The sequence below is a fragment of the Stomoxys calcitrans genome, chromosome 1 (genome assembly GCF_963082655.1).
Source record: "Stomoxys calcitrans chromosome 1, idStoCalc2.1, whole genome shotgun sequence".
Lineage (NCBI taxonomy): Eukaryota > Metazoa > Arthropoda > Insecta > Diptera > Muscidae > Stomoxys > Stomoxys calcitrans.
The window spans coordinates 177620225-177637813 of NC_081552.1; the positions used below are offsets into that span (position 1 = coordinate 177620225).

Sequence of the window (17589 nt, forward strand, 5' to 3'; positions counted from 1 at the left end):
AGTAACATGCTCAAAATCAGGGTTGCACTAATCACTGATTTTGACAAATAGTGTACTCAAAATTTTGTTGTTGGGCAACTGCCACTACCTGTAAATAAATATGTCTTGGTTGTGAATTGATAGTGAATTCAGGTGTGAGACTTGATAGTGAATTCAGGTGTGATATGTACGAAAAGTGTAATATGACAAATGGATTTTGGAATAAATATCCAACATTTTTGAGTGTCGCGTTGCAAAAATGCAACACTGTAAACAAATGCCAAAAAATCAACACGCAAAACTTGTTATCTTTGACGACTAAAAACAATATCTACATGTGGCAAAAAATATAACTTTACCGGTTTTTTTTTTTTTTTTTGGGGATTTGTGTGCAGAGTTGCATTTGCCTGCAATGATGCTAGATATGACAAGACGAGTTATTGATGCCTTTAAATAACCAATGGCCATCATGTTCTGGCGGCGATCGGTCCTTGGGAACGGAACGAGCTTGCTTACCTAAAGGAGCTTGACGAGAATCGCCACCAACCTCCACATACAAATGTGGCTAAGTCATTTTAATTTTATATAAATGTTTCTCGGGGTTTATAATTGCGATTTCATTAAAGTTCTAAAGCCCCGTTTACATTGGCCGCTAAATCCGGATTTAAGGCTCACGTCAGCTGATTTTCTAAAGGGAAAACAGGTGATCGAGCCATTAAATCCGGATTTAGTGGCGAATGTAAACGGGGTTTAAGCAATTTTTGAAATCCAGAATGTTTAATCATTGAATAAATATGTTGCGTTCTGCCTCTTTTAGTTTTGTCATTCAGATTGAATGATAACACCATAAGTTTTGATAAGCGGCGATAAGATTGGCCACTTAGCTAATCGGGGATAGCATTTTTCGCCATACAAACTAAGCGGGGAAAATCCGCTTAATGGCTAAATAAAACAAAGCTACTATTACTCATGGCCGGTTACAAAGCACTAAATGATTCAACAAAAAAATTTCGACGAAATTCTGTCATTCGCCAATCTTGTTTTCAGATTATTTGCATTGGAAGAAATATATATAAAACAATTTTATACTATATTTCATACCGATTATTTATAACATGTGAAGATCGAATAAAAACAACATACATAATTATTAAGTATGAACGACCCATTAAGTTTAAAGCAAATTAATCAAAGTACCAAGTACTCAACTGTGGTGGAGTGAGTAACTAGACAAAGAAAAAAACAAATCAATGGCAATTTGTAATGTAATAAACATAAGAAAACTCGTGCGCTAGCCCAAGGAAAATTAAAATAGCATTGCAGCTTATATTAAGTGAGAGTTTTAAAAGGTGAACATCTCTCTAAATGCCACATCAAATTTGCTATGCAATGAAGGAAAGTGTATTGCATAAGGGCGATCTGCATCGATCGTAACAAAAGGTGGTCAGAAAAGGGAAAGCCTCAGCACAATATTTTGTTTAATTATGAAATACCACATTATTCATGCAGCGTAACGCCTTAAAAATATGTATTTTGATATTATAATGTTAATTTTAATTAAGTGTCAAAATTAAACAAAGTGTGATAATTTAATAAAGTGTTATGCAAATGTATCATGTTTTTCTTAATCGATTTTTTTATTATCAAGGTATCTTAGAAGGATTCAGTGAGCTTTATTGGACATTACCGAAAATACAATTGAGATGTTCGGATAATATAAACACTTCTACCATTTAAGGTCTTGAGTTCATAAAAGGCACATCTCTTATCTTACTACTCTGAAATTTGTACATAGTCTTGTATGAGACTACACATTGGATGGGGTCATATATGGATATATGCAGCTGCCAAATAGACTGATCTTCAGATGTAAGGCCGCGAGTCTACACAAGTATATATATTATTGGTATCTCTGAAGTTTAAAATAAAATGTAGTGGATCATTCGATGCGCATTTCAAGTACAATCCAAAATTGTTTAAATATTTCCTTATATGTAAAATAGTTGCTCGTATTGTATAGGATAACAAACATGATATATCCAAAATTTGGCTCAGCTATACTTTATTCGTTTGTATGCTCAATTATGTCATTTCGTTCGCATCACATATCTATTTCTTTCACTACAAAGTGTAATATTATTATTCCGCGTTAAACTTTATGACGATATAGCCATGTTTCTCCATTCTTCTGTCTGTTGAAATCACGGCACAGCTTAACGATATTGAGCTGAAACTTCGCAGACAATCTTTTTATACCCATCACCAAATATCAATATCCGACCCTATAAAATATATATATTCTTGATCGTCGTAAAAGTATAAGACGACCCAGCCATGTCCGTCCATCTGTCTGTTGAAATCAGGCTACAGTCTTTAAAAATAAAGATATTTAGCTGTAGCTTTGCACATATTCTTTTTTTATCCATAGGCAAGTGAAGTGGGCTATATCGGACTATATCTTGGTGTAGACCCCATATAAAACGATCTGCCGATTTAAGGTCTTAGGCCCATAAAAGCCGCATTTATTACCCGATTTTGCAGAAATTTGAGACAGAGTTGTGTTCGGTCACTAGACATCCTTGTTTAATTTGGACAAGATCGGTTTAGATTTCGATATAGCTGCCATATAGACCGATTTCTCGACTTAAGGTCTTGGGCCCATAAAAGGCTCGTTTATTGTCCGATTTCGCTGAAATTTGGGACAGCAAGTTGTATTAAGCTCTTCGACATCTTTTTTAAATTTGGACCAGATTGGTTCAGATTTGGATATAGCTGCTTTATAGACTAATCTCTCGATTTAACGTCTTATATTCATAAAAGTCGCATTTATTGTTCGATTTCGCTGAAATTTAGGGCAGTGAGTTGTGTTAGGTCACTCAATATCTTTCTTCAATTTGGCCAATACCAGTCCAGATTTGTATATAGCTGCTATATAGACCGATCTCTTGATTTGAGGTCTTGTGCACATGAAAGGCGAATTTATAATCTGATTTCGCTGAAATTTGGGACAATGAATTGTGTTAAGCACTTCAAAATCTGTTTCCAATTTGGCTTAGACCGCTCTAGATTTGAATAAAGCTGCCATAAAAACCGATCTCTCTATTTTAGGTTTTGGGCACATAAAAGGCGCATTTATTGTCCGATTTCGTTGAAATTTGGGACAGTGAGTTGTGTTGGGTCCCTCAATATCTTTTCAATTTCAATTTTGCCCAGATCGGTTCAGATTAGGATATAGCTGCCATATGACCGATCTCTCGATCTAAGGTCTTGGGCCCAATTTACTATCTGATTTCGCTCTAATTTGACGAAGTGATTTATGTTTGGCTTTTCGACATCCAGGGGTTATATGGTTCAAATCGGCATATATCTGGTTATAGCTGCCAACAAAATCAATATTTTGTTATTCAAAATTGAACATTGACTTTTATTTATTACACCAATCAATGTCCGTGCCGGGTTTGGTCCAAATCGTACATAGCTGCTATGGTTGCACAAAATATGCATCTTTTATCGGATTATGACGAAAGGTGGTTTACATATATACCCGAGGTGGCTGGTATCCAAAGTTCAGCCCGGCCGAACTTAATGCCTTTTTACTTGTTTTATTTATGCAGGCTATAAAAATTGAAAAAATTAGTTGAAACGATCCATGCCAAATATGTAAACATCGGTATATTTAAGATATAGCTGTCTGTATCGGGTCGCATTCGGCTATAAAAAGGAGGCTCTTTATCATTGAGCTTAAACTTGAATCGGACAGCACCCATTGATATGTGAGAAGTGTGCCCCTGTTCCTTAATGGAATGTTCATGGGCAAAATTGCAATTGAGTTGGCCTTTCTATATTCCTACCGAGTATGGCTAAGATGCAAATGCAAATTGCAAATTTGCCCATGAACATTCCATTAAGGAACAGGGACAAACTTCTCACATATCAATGAGTGCAGTCCGATTCAAGTTTAATCTCAATGATAAGGCACCTCCTTTTTATAGCCGAGTCCGAACGGCGTGTCTCAGTGCGACACTTCTTTCGGGAGAAGTATTTTCATGGCAAAGAACCTCACAAATGTTGCCAGCATTAGGAGGGGAAAACCACCGCTGAAAATTTTTTGGGATGTCGACGCCGGGATTTGAACCCATGCGTTCAGCGTCAAAGGCGGACATGCTAACCTGAGCTACGGTGGCCTCCATTATTTTGAATATAGCTGCCATTAATACTGATCTCTCGGATAAAAGCAGAGTTTATTGCCCTATTTCGCTGGAAGTTTGCACAGTAAGCTTTGTTAGTCTCTTCTACATCCGTTTTCTATATGGCTCAGATTAGTCTATATTTCGACAATGCTGCTATATAGACCAATATCCCAATTTGGGGTATTGGGTCCTAAAAGTCGTATTTTTTAACCCATTTCGCTGGAATTCGCTACAGTGTGCTATGCCAGGCTTTTCGACATGAGTGCTCTATATGGTTTAGATCGGTCTATATTTGGATATAGCGGCCATAGAGACCGATCACCCGATTTAAGTTTTTGGGCCCATAAAAGCTGTATTTTGTTGCCGATTATTCTGAAGTTGGGTACATTGGGCTGTAGTACACCTTCACATATCGTCCTGAAAATGGTAAAGATCAGGCTATATTTAGATATAACTACCACATAAACCAATATTCTGTTTTACCATTTTGAACGGTGAATTGTATTAGATTGCTCGACGTCGGTGTCGAATCCAAATGGGACCATATTTTGATACAGCCTATAGGTTCATATTTGTGAATTTATTCACAATATATATTTAAATCAACTTCACAAAATAAATCATTCAAAATCACATTTACTTCCAATATTCAATATGTTTTCTTATTTCTTTTTTATATTTGTTATGAGGCAAAATTTCATCACAATAGCTGTTGTCCTCGAAAAGTAGTCAAAGTCGGTAGTCCTAAAACAACGGCGATGCGTAGAAATTGAAAATAAATTAAGCAGCGTTGGCAATCCTGTTTTACTTATATACAGCGTGATATTCAAGGACGCGTCCTCGAAAGTAACGATACATAAAGTAATGTACTCAAAAGTACCGGTAGGTAGTAAATCTGCGATAAATAGGCCCCAAATAGGGCAAAAAAATTTTTTTTTATATAGAAAGGCTTAAAAAGTCGGGAGATAATTTTTAATCGGTCAAAACTCCGAAAATTTTTTGGTCCCCAAAAGTCACGGTACACATACATATATATATATATATATATATATATATATATATATATATATATATATATATGTATGTGTACTGAGACTTTTGGCGACACTTTTCATATCTACCGGTACTTTTGAGAACATTTTGCCTTTTTGGGGACAGTCCTCAAAAGTTTTGTCATGTACCGTGACTTTCGGGGACACTGGACTTTCGAGGACATTTTAAAAAAAAATTTGTTTATTGGTTCGTTTGAAAGCTCTATTATTATTAATTATAAAATTTTTATTTTTTTTCATATGTACACGCTATTTCCATCCTTTTTTTCCATTTTAAAATTATTTTTCTCAACCCAGGGTTGCCATCCTCGTTACTAATTATCACGGGTACAACGCCGTTGAACTACAAACATTTCATGTGGCTTTGTACTCAAGTGTCCTCATAATACCCGATACATTGCAAGGAAAAATGTCCCCGATTGTAACGGAGTACATATATATAAATATGTATTCATAAATATTAATTGCGATATGGACGACAATGTTCTACTCATATACTTAGTGGTCGATTTTAGAGGAAACGATTATGGTTATAAAGACACAGCTAATTAAACATATTAACATTTCTATTTGTGTTTAAAATGTCAAAAAATACATTCTTGAAAGGATAGACAAATAGAACACTATAAGTGTGTTCGCGTACTTCTCAATATTGGTAGGTCACTATAGGTCAGTTCGCGTATTGTTTCAGTAATATTTGCAGAAGAATGAATGCGACCTGTACCTTGATTACAAGAAAACATGGACAAACAGACAAACGCACATAGTTAAATCGAATCAGGAAGTAGTTCAAGCCAATCGGTATGCTTAATGGTATTTTTTTAGCTTTGCAAATAAAAGCACTAAGTTATAATACTCTGTTCCACGGTTGTGGTGTGGGGCTTAAATATTTTAATATGTATACTTACAAGTAAAAGCGTGCTAAGTTCGGCCGGGCCGAATCTTATATACCATCCACCATGGATCGCATTTGTCGAGTTCTTTTCCCGGCATCTCTTCTTAGACAAAGAAGGATATAAGAAAAGAGTTGCTCTGCTATTAAAACGATACCAAGGTATGGTGCGGTTCGAACCACAATTAAATTATATGTTGGAGACCTGTGAAAAATTTCCGCCAATTCGTATAAGAATTGCGCCCATTGGGGCTCACGAAGTAAAATAGAGAGAACGATTTATATGTGATCTGCATCGGGCTATAGACCGATTCAGACCATAATAATCACGTTTGTTGATGGTCATGAAAAGATCCGTCGCACAAAATTTCAGGCATATCGAATAATAATTGCGACCTCTAGGGGTCAAGAAGTCAAGATCCCAGATCGGTTTATATGGCAGCTATATCAGGTTATGAACCGATTTAAACCTTATTTGACACAGTTGATGAAAGTAAAAATAAAATACGTCATGCAAAATTTCAGCCAAATCCGATAGGAATTGCGCCCTCTAGAAGCTCAAGAAGTCAAATCCCCAGATCTGTTTATATGACAGCTATATCAAGTTATGAACCGATTTCAACCATACTTGACACAGTTGTTGGATATCATAACGGAATACTTCGTGCAAAAATTCATTCAAATCGGATAAGAATTGTGCCCTCTAGAGGCTCAAGAAGTCAAGACCCAAGATCGGTTTATATGGCAACTATATCAGGTTATGGATCGATTTCAACCATACTTAGCACAGTTGTTGGGTATCATAACAAAACACGTCGTGCGAAATTCCATTCCAATCGGATAAAAATTGCGCCCTCTAGAGACTCAAGAAGTCAAGACCCAAGATCGGTTTATATGGCAGCTATATCAGGTTATGGACCGTTTTTAACCATACTTGACACAGTTGTTGGATATCATAGCAAAACACGTCGTGCAAAATTTCATTGCAATCGGATAAGAATTGCGCACTGTAGAGGCTCAAGAAGTCAAGACCCAAGATCGGTTTATATGGCAGCTATATCTAAATATAGTCCGATCTGAACTATATTCGGGTCGGATGCCGGGAGGCTTAAAGCAACTCACTATTTCAAATTTCAGCAAAATCGGATAATATTGCGGCTTTTATGGTCTTAAGACCCTAAATCTGCAGATCGGTCTATATGGCAGCTATATCTAAATATGGTCCGATTTAGCCCGTTCACGAACTTAACCTGCGTGCATCAAAAAGACGTATCTGTGCCAAATTTCAACTCAATATCTCAATTTTTGAAGGCTCTAGAGTGATTACAACAGACGGACGGGCAGACGGACAGACACACAGACATCGTTAAATCGTCTTAGAATTTTACAACGATCCGAAAGATATATACTTTGTAGGGTTGGAAATAGATATTTCGATGTGTTGCAAACGGAATGACTAAATGAATATACCCCTATCCTATGGTGGTGGGTATAAAAATGGAAATCACCGAGTGAGGTAATATATGATGACTTCAATTATTTACAAAAAACCAACTAAAGTTAAAAAAAAAAACCTAGTAAAAAAATGACTTAGAACTTTAAAAACCGGTGAAACCGGGGTTTTGCTAACTAACCGAAAACCGTTTTTTGCAGAATATCAATATTTTTGTTGTTGTTTGATATCATAACAAAACACGTCGTGCAAAATTTCATCCCAATCGGATAAGAATTGCGCACTCTAGAGGCTCAAGAAGTCAAGACCCAAGATCGGTTTATACGGCAGCTATATCAGGTTATGAACCGATTTGAACCATACTTGGCACAGTTGTTGGATATCATAACAAAATACTACGTGCAAAATTTCATTTCAATCGCATAAGAATTGCGCACTCCAGAGGCTCAAGAAGTCAAGACCCAAGATCGGTTTATATGGCAGCTATATCAAAACATGGACCGATATGGCCCATTTACAATACCAACCGACCTACACTAATAAGAAGTATTTGTGCAAAATTTCAAGCGGCTAGCTTTACTCCTTCGGAAGTTAGCGTGCTTTCGACAGACAGACGGACGGACGGACGGACAGACGGACGGACATGGCTAGATCGACATAAAATTTCACGACGATCAAGAATATATATACTTTACGGGGTCTCAGACGAATATTTCGAGTAGTTACAATCAGAATGACGAAATTAGTATACCCCCCATCTTATGGTGGAGGGTATAAAAATTGCTTATCAGTTAAATATATAAAATAATTGCAAAGTATACCTATCAACGGTCCCCAATATGGTGCATATATGGACGTCAAGGATATCGAAAAACATATAAGAAAAGCAGTATTTCTACGAAACGGCATTTAAAACAAATAAGTAGAAGCAAATACGATACCAGCAAGGAAAACAACTCTGAAAACGAAAACAGTAGCACTGATTAAGCTGCTGGACTACTACACATTTTCATATATGAAAGACCGATATTATAAATTCGCTGATATTATATTTTTATACCCATCAACGAAAGACGGGGGAATACTCATTTTGTCCCGCTACAGACTTTAAAAATAGTGATATTGAGCTGAAACTTGACACAGATCCTTTTTTTGTCTATAGGCATATTAATTTCGAACATTGGCTATATCGGACTATACGTTGATATAGCCCTATATAGACCACATTTATTATCCGATTTCGCTGAAATTTGGGACAGTGAGTTGTGTTAAGCCTCTCGACATCCTTCTTCAATACTATCCAGATCGCTCGATTTAAGGTCCTGCGCCTCTAATAGGCACATTTATTGCACGATTTCGCAGAAATTTGAGATAGAAAGTTGTGTTAGGCCGCTTGATATCCCTGCTTATTCGGCTTAGATCGGTCTAGATTTGGATATAGCTGCTATATATACCGATCTACCGATTTAAGGTTTTAGGCCATAAAAGGTTGTTGTTGTAGTATCCACATTTGCATGTGGAGGTGGGTGGCGATCCTCGTCAAGCTCTTTAAGGTGATCAAGCTCGTTCTGGTCCAAAAGACCGATCACCGCGGGAACATGATGGCCATTGGCTATTTAAAGGCGCCAATAACTCGCCTTGTCATATCAAGCATCATAGGCACTCAGTATTTCAACAAGCAAGGGCCGGTGCCGCCCGGCCCCTCACTGAGACTCTCTACTCGATACCGCTGATTGTCCGCGACTGAAGTTGCAGCTACTTCGTATGGAGCATTCCACTATCCGCAACCTGTGGACGCGCGTGGTAGCTCGCAGCTAAGCTTCTCGTGACAACCATGGACACCACACAGATCATTTCGCTGAAATTAAGAATAATGATTTGTGTTAAGCCCCCCGACATTTGTACAGAGTATGGTTTTATAACACATTCATTGGCTGGTAAAAGTATTCTTTAAAAAAACTTTGAATTTCGAAGTATCGACTTTAGGAATTAATTGAATTAATGAATTCACTCAGTTGGGACATATATATCTTGTAACGAATATTTTGTTACATATCCTAGTTCTGAACTTTTAGTATTCGTTTTGGGATGAGTATGCTGAGGATAGGAACTAAACTTGTCCTTTTCGAACTGTTCCAGGACCCATCCTACGGTGATATGTCACCTCGAGCGACAAACCCTTATAAAAGTGATATGTTTTTTACATATAAGGGGACGAGAACTGGGATATGTCCCTATCACCAGGGGACCTATCCCGTGATAGGTTTGGGACCTGTCCCATTTCCCGTAGGGATTAATATAAACCATTCAGCCTGCACAGAAATCGACTCGTTCGACTTTACAATTTTTAATGGCAATCCGAATTCAACCACGTGAAAATAGGTTTAAATAGATTTCAATATTGTTCTTTATAAGCACAGTCCCATGTACTGTCAAACAGTACAAAAATCCAATGGACATTTTAAGAGAAAAATAAAAAACAATAAAATTTCTTCCATTAAATGGAGTTTGGGAAAAATCTCAGCTGATATGAATGATTCAGATGTTTTCTGAAATCAAATGAACTAAACGAGTCAATGTAGACATAGAATTTTATAAGAAAATTAATGAATGAAAAATTGTTTTAATTTTTATTTGATAAAAATGTAACCTATATTCATTATTCAAATAAAAATAATTGGTTAAACATATTGTATCTTTTGATTCAACAAGGTTGAAAAAGTATATTTCATCTGTTTTAATTCTATTAACATATTATTTAACATTTACATAAAATGTATTTTTGTTCTTTGTGTTTATTTGAAAAAAAAAAAAAAATATAATTAAATATAAAAAATACGAGTGAATAAAATTTAAGTAGAAATGACTTCCCACTTTAATATGTGTAGTTTTCAAAGTATATCGGGTGTTCTGGGTTTCACTTTTCCCCTAATATTAATTGCTTATTATAACGTTAATAAAGTTTCAAAATTTCCTAAATTTTCATTCATGAAGTTTCTTAGATAAAACCAAAAACGTATCTTACAACAAATATTTGATTTCCGCTATTTGTTTGCTTGATAATAGAAAATTGATTTTAGAGGAAAAGTGAAACCCAAAACACACCCGTATATTTACATTTTGTAGGAGTGTATTCTAAGTTTTATATAAAAAAGGAAGAACAGTTTTTCCTTTAATTGAAGTGTTTTAATAAAATCTATGTAAACTATATTAATTAAAGAAAAATTACTGAAATGTATGTTTAATTGAGTAAATAAATGCTTTTTGTTGATTTTTTTTTTCTTTTTTTACATAAAAAAAAATTTAGTTTTGACCCACTCCAAGCTATGAGTCAGCTATAAAGTAAAGTATAATCAAGTTACAGCTTTTTTTTGGATTTTTTTTTTGTTGTTTATGACATACAAAGTCCTCTTTTAATAGAAAACAAAAAGCTTTTAATCGATATGTTTGTTTAAATAAACACATTCTTTCTTTTGCTTCAACAAGGTTGAAAAAGTACATTTCATGTGTTTTGATACTATTAACATATTAATTAATCTTAGAACAATTTACATAAAATGTATATTTTTTTTGTTTTTGTGTTTATAACACACAAAGCCTCTTTATTTAAACATAATATATATATAATTAATATATAAAAAATGCGAGTGAATAAAATTTAAGCAGAAATTACTTAAAAATTTTCGAATTATTTATATTTTAAGACCCCTTATTTCCCCACTATACTTTGTATAGTTTGGAAAGTCTATATTTAGATTTAGTAAAAGTGTATTCTAAGTTTTTATTAAAAAAAGGGAGAAAATTTTTTTCTTTAATTGCAGTGTTTTAAAAAAGGCAATAAAAAAATAGTAATTAAAGAAAAATGACTGAAAATTATGTCGTGTTTGAGTAAATAAATGCTTTTGTTGGATTTTTTTCTTTCTTTTATATAAAAAATATTTAGTTTTGACCCACCTTACGCTTTGAGTCAGATATAAAGTAAGTTATATAATCAAGTTACAGCTTTTTTTGTAAAATTTTTTTTATGAGATATAAAGTCCTCTTTTAATAGAAAACAAAAAGCTTTTAATTGATATGTTTGTTTAAATAAACACATTGTTTCTTTTGCTTCAACAAGGTTGAAAAAGTACATTTCTTATGTTTTAATACTATTAACATATTAATTAATCTTAGAACAATTTACATAAAATTTATATATTTTTGTTTTTTGTGTTTATAACACACAAAGCCTCTTCATAAAAAAAAAATATATTTAATTATATATATAAGCAGACATTTTTAATTATTTATGTTTTAAGACCCCTTATTTTCCCACTATACTTTGTATAGTTTGGAAAGTCTTTATTTAGATTTAGTAGAAGCGTATTCTAAGTTTTGATTAAAAACAGGGAGAACATTTTTTTCTTTACTGACGTATTTTAATGAAGTCAATATAAAATATATTAAAGTAAAAAATACTGAAATTTACGTTTTGTTTGAGTAAATAAATGCATTTTGTTGGATTTTTATATATATATAAAAAATTGTTTTGACCGACCCTACTCTATGAGTCAGATATAAAGTAAATTATAATTGTTATATATTTTTTTTTTGTTTTTTGTAAATTTGTTTTTTTTTTTGTATTGTTAATGACATATATGTATGAGGCATTCTCCCAAAAAAAGAAAACACTTTAAAAAGTGCTTACATTTTTTTAGCACATGTAAAAACAAAAAGAAAGAGTATCAATTTGGGTCCGTATGATGTAGGATTTCCACACTATCAGGATTCAAACTTTTTATCAGACAAAATTGTTCAAACCACTATAACTTTAAAACATATAAATGGATTTAAAAACACCCAAAGAATTTTGTGCAGAATTTCCTAAATTTTAAACAATAAAAAACTATTTTTTTTTTTAGAAAAAGTTTTGTGATATATTGTTTTATTTATTTATTTCATTAATAAATAAATAAATAAAACAATATATCACAAAACTTTTTCTAAAAAAAAATTAGTTTTTTTTTAAACTTAATTCCCCCATCGATTTTTTATTAATTATAAACCCCGTTTATATTGGCCACTAAATCCGGATTTAATGGCTCGATCACCTGTTTTCCCTTTAAAGAATCAGCTGGCGAGAGGCTTAAATCCGGATTTAGTGGCCAATGTAAACGGGGTCATACCTCAAAATGTTCCTTATTTTGTCACCTTTCTACCCTACAAGGGAAATTCTGGGACAGCTATATTTGTAAGAGATACAAATAAATTAATCTGGCCACCCCCACTTTCTCAATATTGGTCCGATTGTTATAACATAGTCATTTGTCAACCTATTTTCACGAAATTTTGCACGACAGATTTTCTTACGACTCTCAACATAACTGGTGAATATCATATAAATCGGTTCAGATTTAGATATACCTCCCATATATATGTATCGCTCGCTTTGGATTTATACGTCGGTAATTCGGTAATTTCTTAGCCGATTCTCTCGACAATATTTATGAACGTAGAGAAAGAAAGGGTGACCAGATTAATTAATTTGTATCTCTTACAAATATAGCTGTCCCAAAATTTCCTTTGTATGGTAAAAAGAGGGCAAAATAAGGAACATTTTGATGTTTAACTGAAAAAAATCGAAGGGGGCATAAAGGCTTTAAAATTAAAAATATTTTTTATGAAAATAATTTTTTAAAAAATTTTGTGATACATAGTTTTAAAATTTAAGAAATTCTGTAAAAAAAACTCTGGGTGTTTTTAAATCCATTTGTTTTAAATGTATAGTGGTTTGAAAATTGTTCTGCTAAAACATATATAGTTTCCAAAAAAATATGACCACTTTTTTAAAGTGGTTTATTTTTGGAAGAATGCAAATGCAAATTTTGCCCATGAACATTCCATTAAGGAACAGGGGCAAACTTCTCACATATTTTTGGAAGAATGCCTCATATAAAATCCTCTTTTAATAGAAAAAAGGGCTTTTAATCGATATACAGTACAGTGCAGAAATTACGTTTAAAGAATGTAGAAGAAAAAAATAAATAATTGTTACTTAACGTTTCAAAAAAAAATTACTGCATATAGAAATATAGAAAACTAGAAGAAAAGAATAAAAGCTTTACTATAAATTGCTACTCCAATATAAAGCTATTATAGATTGCTACTCCAATATAGTTACGTTGCTAGCAGATGAAATTGTACGTGGTAATCCAACAGAAATTGGGTTGCAATCCGTAATCGAGCCATTAGAATTTTAGTATGAATGCTAAGCCATATTAATCAAATTTGAACGCAAATTCCTTGGGAGTTCAAAACATAAAACAGCTTACTTTAACTTAAAGGCTAAGAGTCCAGCTCTTCCTTAGGCGACAACCTATATATATATCAGGTACTTTGGTTTCACAAATGAATGAGTTTTAAGACAACACCTGCTATTGTAATAAATTAAAAGCAAAAATATAGAAAAAGTACTTTAACACAGTGACAAACTAATTCCGACGATTTTTTTTCAATTTGTTGTGAATCCATGATTTTAATTGTGCAGGTGTACGATGCTGTAGAGAAGTATATTTGTTTATAGCCGACTGGCATGCTTGCAATGATGGAAGATTTTCCAAAAGGTCGATTTCCCCAAATTCCTCTTCCATATCCATTATTTCGTGAATACTCCATCGAGAGCGTGAGGCCTTTCCAAAGGAAGAAGCTTAGTAAAATAAAACAAATAAAACAAACAAAACAAAAAATGATTAGTACGAAAATAAATAATGAATGAAGTGAAAATTTTGTCATGGATTGTTAAAGAAAGGCAGAAATTTTATTTGTTAATGTGTGATGGAAAACATCTGCAAAATGGAACTTACAATTTCTTTTTTGATTTGATTCTTGTTTCTCAAAATCATTATCAGAGTCCGAATCAGATTTATTTATTGCATTGCTCATGGTCTCGTCTTTCGTTTCTCCATCACTGTCTCCATCACTGTCTCCGTCACTGCTTCCAACACTGACCGCATTTGCGACGCTTTCGTTGTCGGACTCATCGTCCTGGTTATCTATGTGAATCTCTTCATGTTCGTCGTTATCGTGTTCATCTTGGTCGTATCCTGCTGCTGACTCCAGAAGTTTAGAAACTGTAGTGATTTCCGCCACTGGCACTGGAAGTCGATAATGGCTCTTATGGATGTCTTTGTGATGGCCAAGGAAGTTTGCTAGAGTTTCTACTGAAGATTCCCCAATATTTAAAAGTGAGGTGTGTGTAGCTATATGTTTTCGCAGTACAGTTCCCCTCAATGTATTTGGCATTTCTGCACCACATTCAGTTGCGAATTTTCTCATCAACGGACAAGCCCTATAATACTTTTTCTGCAAATTGGATTTTACTTTCCGGGAAAAAATGTATGGATTTTTCTTGATTCCGGCTTTTTTGCGATATTTTAATATGGTCTCAATGGAATTTTGACATAAATCGTCAAGCAAAACGGCTACACCTCTATCCAGTTTTCCAGTTAAACATACTCTCACGAATTTTTTAGCATAGTCCATTGCTTCTTTTGATATAGTTTCAGTTAAATCTTCCGTCATGTCAGAATCACAGATACTGGTTTTCAGTTTATAATTTTCTACCAACAATCGTTCGGTCTCCCCTGCTCTTCTGCGATTAAACATTTGTATATACACCAATGAAGTCTGAACTAGTGTTTTCCATTCATAATATTTAAACTTCGTTGACAAGGCTTTTAACGCACTTCTCATTTTTGTTCTTAAATAAGTGGTCATCTTTGATATATCGTTTTTACTCGGTAGAGTTATCTGTTTTAATCTTTTCAATTTTTGTTGATCCAATATTGCTCTACGATTGATCTGTATGGGAGTGTCCTCCTCCCAAAGAGTCATAAAGTCGTTGAGCTGGTCTTTTAAATCAGAGTTCTGGCATTTTACAAATTCGGATTTCTGTGTATGTCCGCACTTTTTTATAAGGGTTGAAAGACTTGATGCTACCGAAGGGGTAGCAAAGCCAGTGTGCATATTCCATTTTGCTGTATTTCTCAAAGCTAGAACAGCATTGTCGTATAGATATGGCTTATATATGTCTTTTAGTTCTTTAACGTCCGGTGATATTTTTTTCATTTCTATAACAAATCGGCCCAAAAGTCTCATGTTGGCTCTTACTTGGTCATGTTGATGCTGTGGCACAAGTTTTTCCGCTAATTTATTTCCAAACTTAATTATCAGTTCATCGTATCGAATCTCCTTTACCAAATTGTCGTTATTAAGAACCGGAAAAATTTCTAATTTTAATAAATCACTGGCTGCTGGGTGAATATATTGAGTAAGTTGACGTCCCTCAATTAAATTCTTTCTATTCCCCTTATTCCCAGGACCACAACATTTTTTCAGATGCTTACGGATATTTACTATTTTAAAAAAGCCTTTACATTTCTTGCAACAAGTGTAATCATCCGGAGTTTCGCCAGATTTAAGTTTTTGTCGAGTAGTTATCAAAATTCCAGAGTTTTTACTTTGATTTGTGTTGTGGATAAAATCTCCCTTTTTGCGAAGCGTCTCTAATATCTGCAAACGTTCTGAACACTTCTTTGGCATTGCCATTGCTCGTTTTATTTGTTTTTCTGATTTGTGTTTCAAAAAGAAGTGCCTTGCCAGTTTACTTTGCAACTTATTGCAAAAAATGCAAAAATGCTGCTTTGTCTTCCGATTGGGATTTTTTAACAATAATTTGTTTAGTTTAACGGGATCCTGTATTGGCTTTGTTGGTTCGGTTAAAGTCTCTAAAGGGTTTGAATCAAGAAGTAACGAACTAGGCTCATATTCTGATACTATGGTTTCACCTACAGTGCTTATTGTTTTAGCTGTTGATTCGTTACCAATTTTTGTGAGACTTTTATTAACAATTTGTAATGGCTCAGCTGCTGATCCGTTGATGTTGTAAGTGGTGTTCAATGGAATCGTTGCATCTTCATTTATTTCTAGTTCTGAGCTTTTCTGATTTTCTGTACACTTATTTGATGTCCATTCTTTGATGCTGGAAATATCCACAGAGAATGTAGCATCTAAGTCTCTATTAGAGCTATTTTGAATTAGAGTTTGGTCGTTTTCATATGGAGGGACAATAACGTCAATTTTTAATATTTGTGGTAACTCTGGATAAGAGTTAAGATTCTCACAGTCCGGGTTTTTGTCAATCTGACCTTCACAGAACATACGGCTATTTGAAGAAATTGGAGTACTGGTGTTTTTTTTATTAAACTCAGTTGTCGGCTGGACAGAAATATTAGCATCTTGACTATCGTTGATTAATGATTTAATAGATGGACATGGAAAATTATCTTGTATATTTTCTATATATTTTTCGGAAATCGATAACCTGCAAGCTGTGGTAGTAGCAACGACGGTAGAAGCAAAATCGGTGTTTTGTTTTTCTTTTATTTTATTTTGCAAAATTAATTTGTCGGCTAAGACGCGCAACGTAAGTTAATCAAAAAAAAAAAAAAAAGATTATTTGAAATTCGATCTCGTTAAAATAAATGTAGATTTCACTACTCACCATTTTCGGCAATAAATGTGGCAGAGTAACAACATCCTTTATATTTCGCTATACATTGATTTCCCTCAGTAATTTTAACTTTTTTCGAGTCCAGAATATAAAAATCGTCGTTTTCAAATAGGACGAGACAAAAATTTTGAGATCTCTTTGTATTTAAAAAGATTTGCTTGGTTGCAGGGGATTCGATGCTAGGATCTTCGATTCCAACATCTCTTTGTAAATCGCCATGATTAGCTGTTTCCGCGTTTTTTTTGGATTTTATATTTTCGAGGTATAATTTATCATCTAATATGTGGGATGTCCAAATGTAGTTCTAAGCAAATAAGTTTAGGATTTCCTAACTTACCGTTTTTTTCAATAAAAGTTGCTGAGTATTTGCATCCCCTATATTTTGCAACGCAACTCTGTTTGGTTATAAAATCAATGCATTTTGTATTGACTACATAGTAGTCGTCTTTCTCAAATTTAACTAGCGAAAACAT

At 33.9% G+C, this 17589-nt stretch overlaps 1 protein-coding gene across 1 annotated transcript; it reads right to left on the bottom strand.

Annotated features, from left to right (window-relative positions):
• Positions 1 to 13344: 13344 nt before the first annotated feature.
• Positions 13345 to 17589, bottom strand: LOC131997276 (uncharacterized). Its single transcript, XM_059367957.1, has 4 exons — positions 17454 to 17589; positions 17108 to 17392; positions 14409 to 16703; positions 13345 to 14251 (listed from the first exon to the last, which is right to left on the bottom strand). Exons 1-4 carry the CDS (start codon positions 17587 to 17589, stop codon positions 14037 to 14039), a joined length of 2931 nt encoding a protein of 976 aa, XP_059223940.1. The 3' UTR covers positions 13345 to 14036.

Bases quoted from the DNA above. Each gene is read 5' to 3' on its own strand.
- LOC131997276 (XM_059367957.1), bottom strand. From the start codon at position 17,589: ATGTTTTCGCTAGTTAAATTTGAGAAAGACGACTACTATGTAGTCAAT. The intron at 17,393-17,453 runs GTAAGTTAGGAA...CCCACATATTAG, and splicing joins AACTTTTATTGAAAAAAACG to ATGATAAATTATACCTCGAA. The intron at 16,704-17,107 runs GTGAGTAGTGAA...ACTCTTATCCAG, and splicing joins CACATTTATTGCCGAAAATG to AGTTACCACAAATATTAAAA.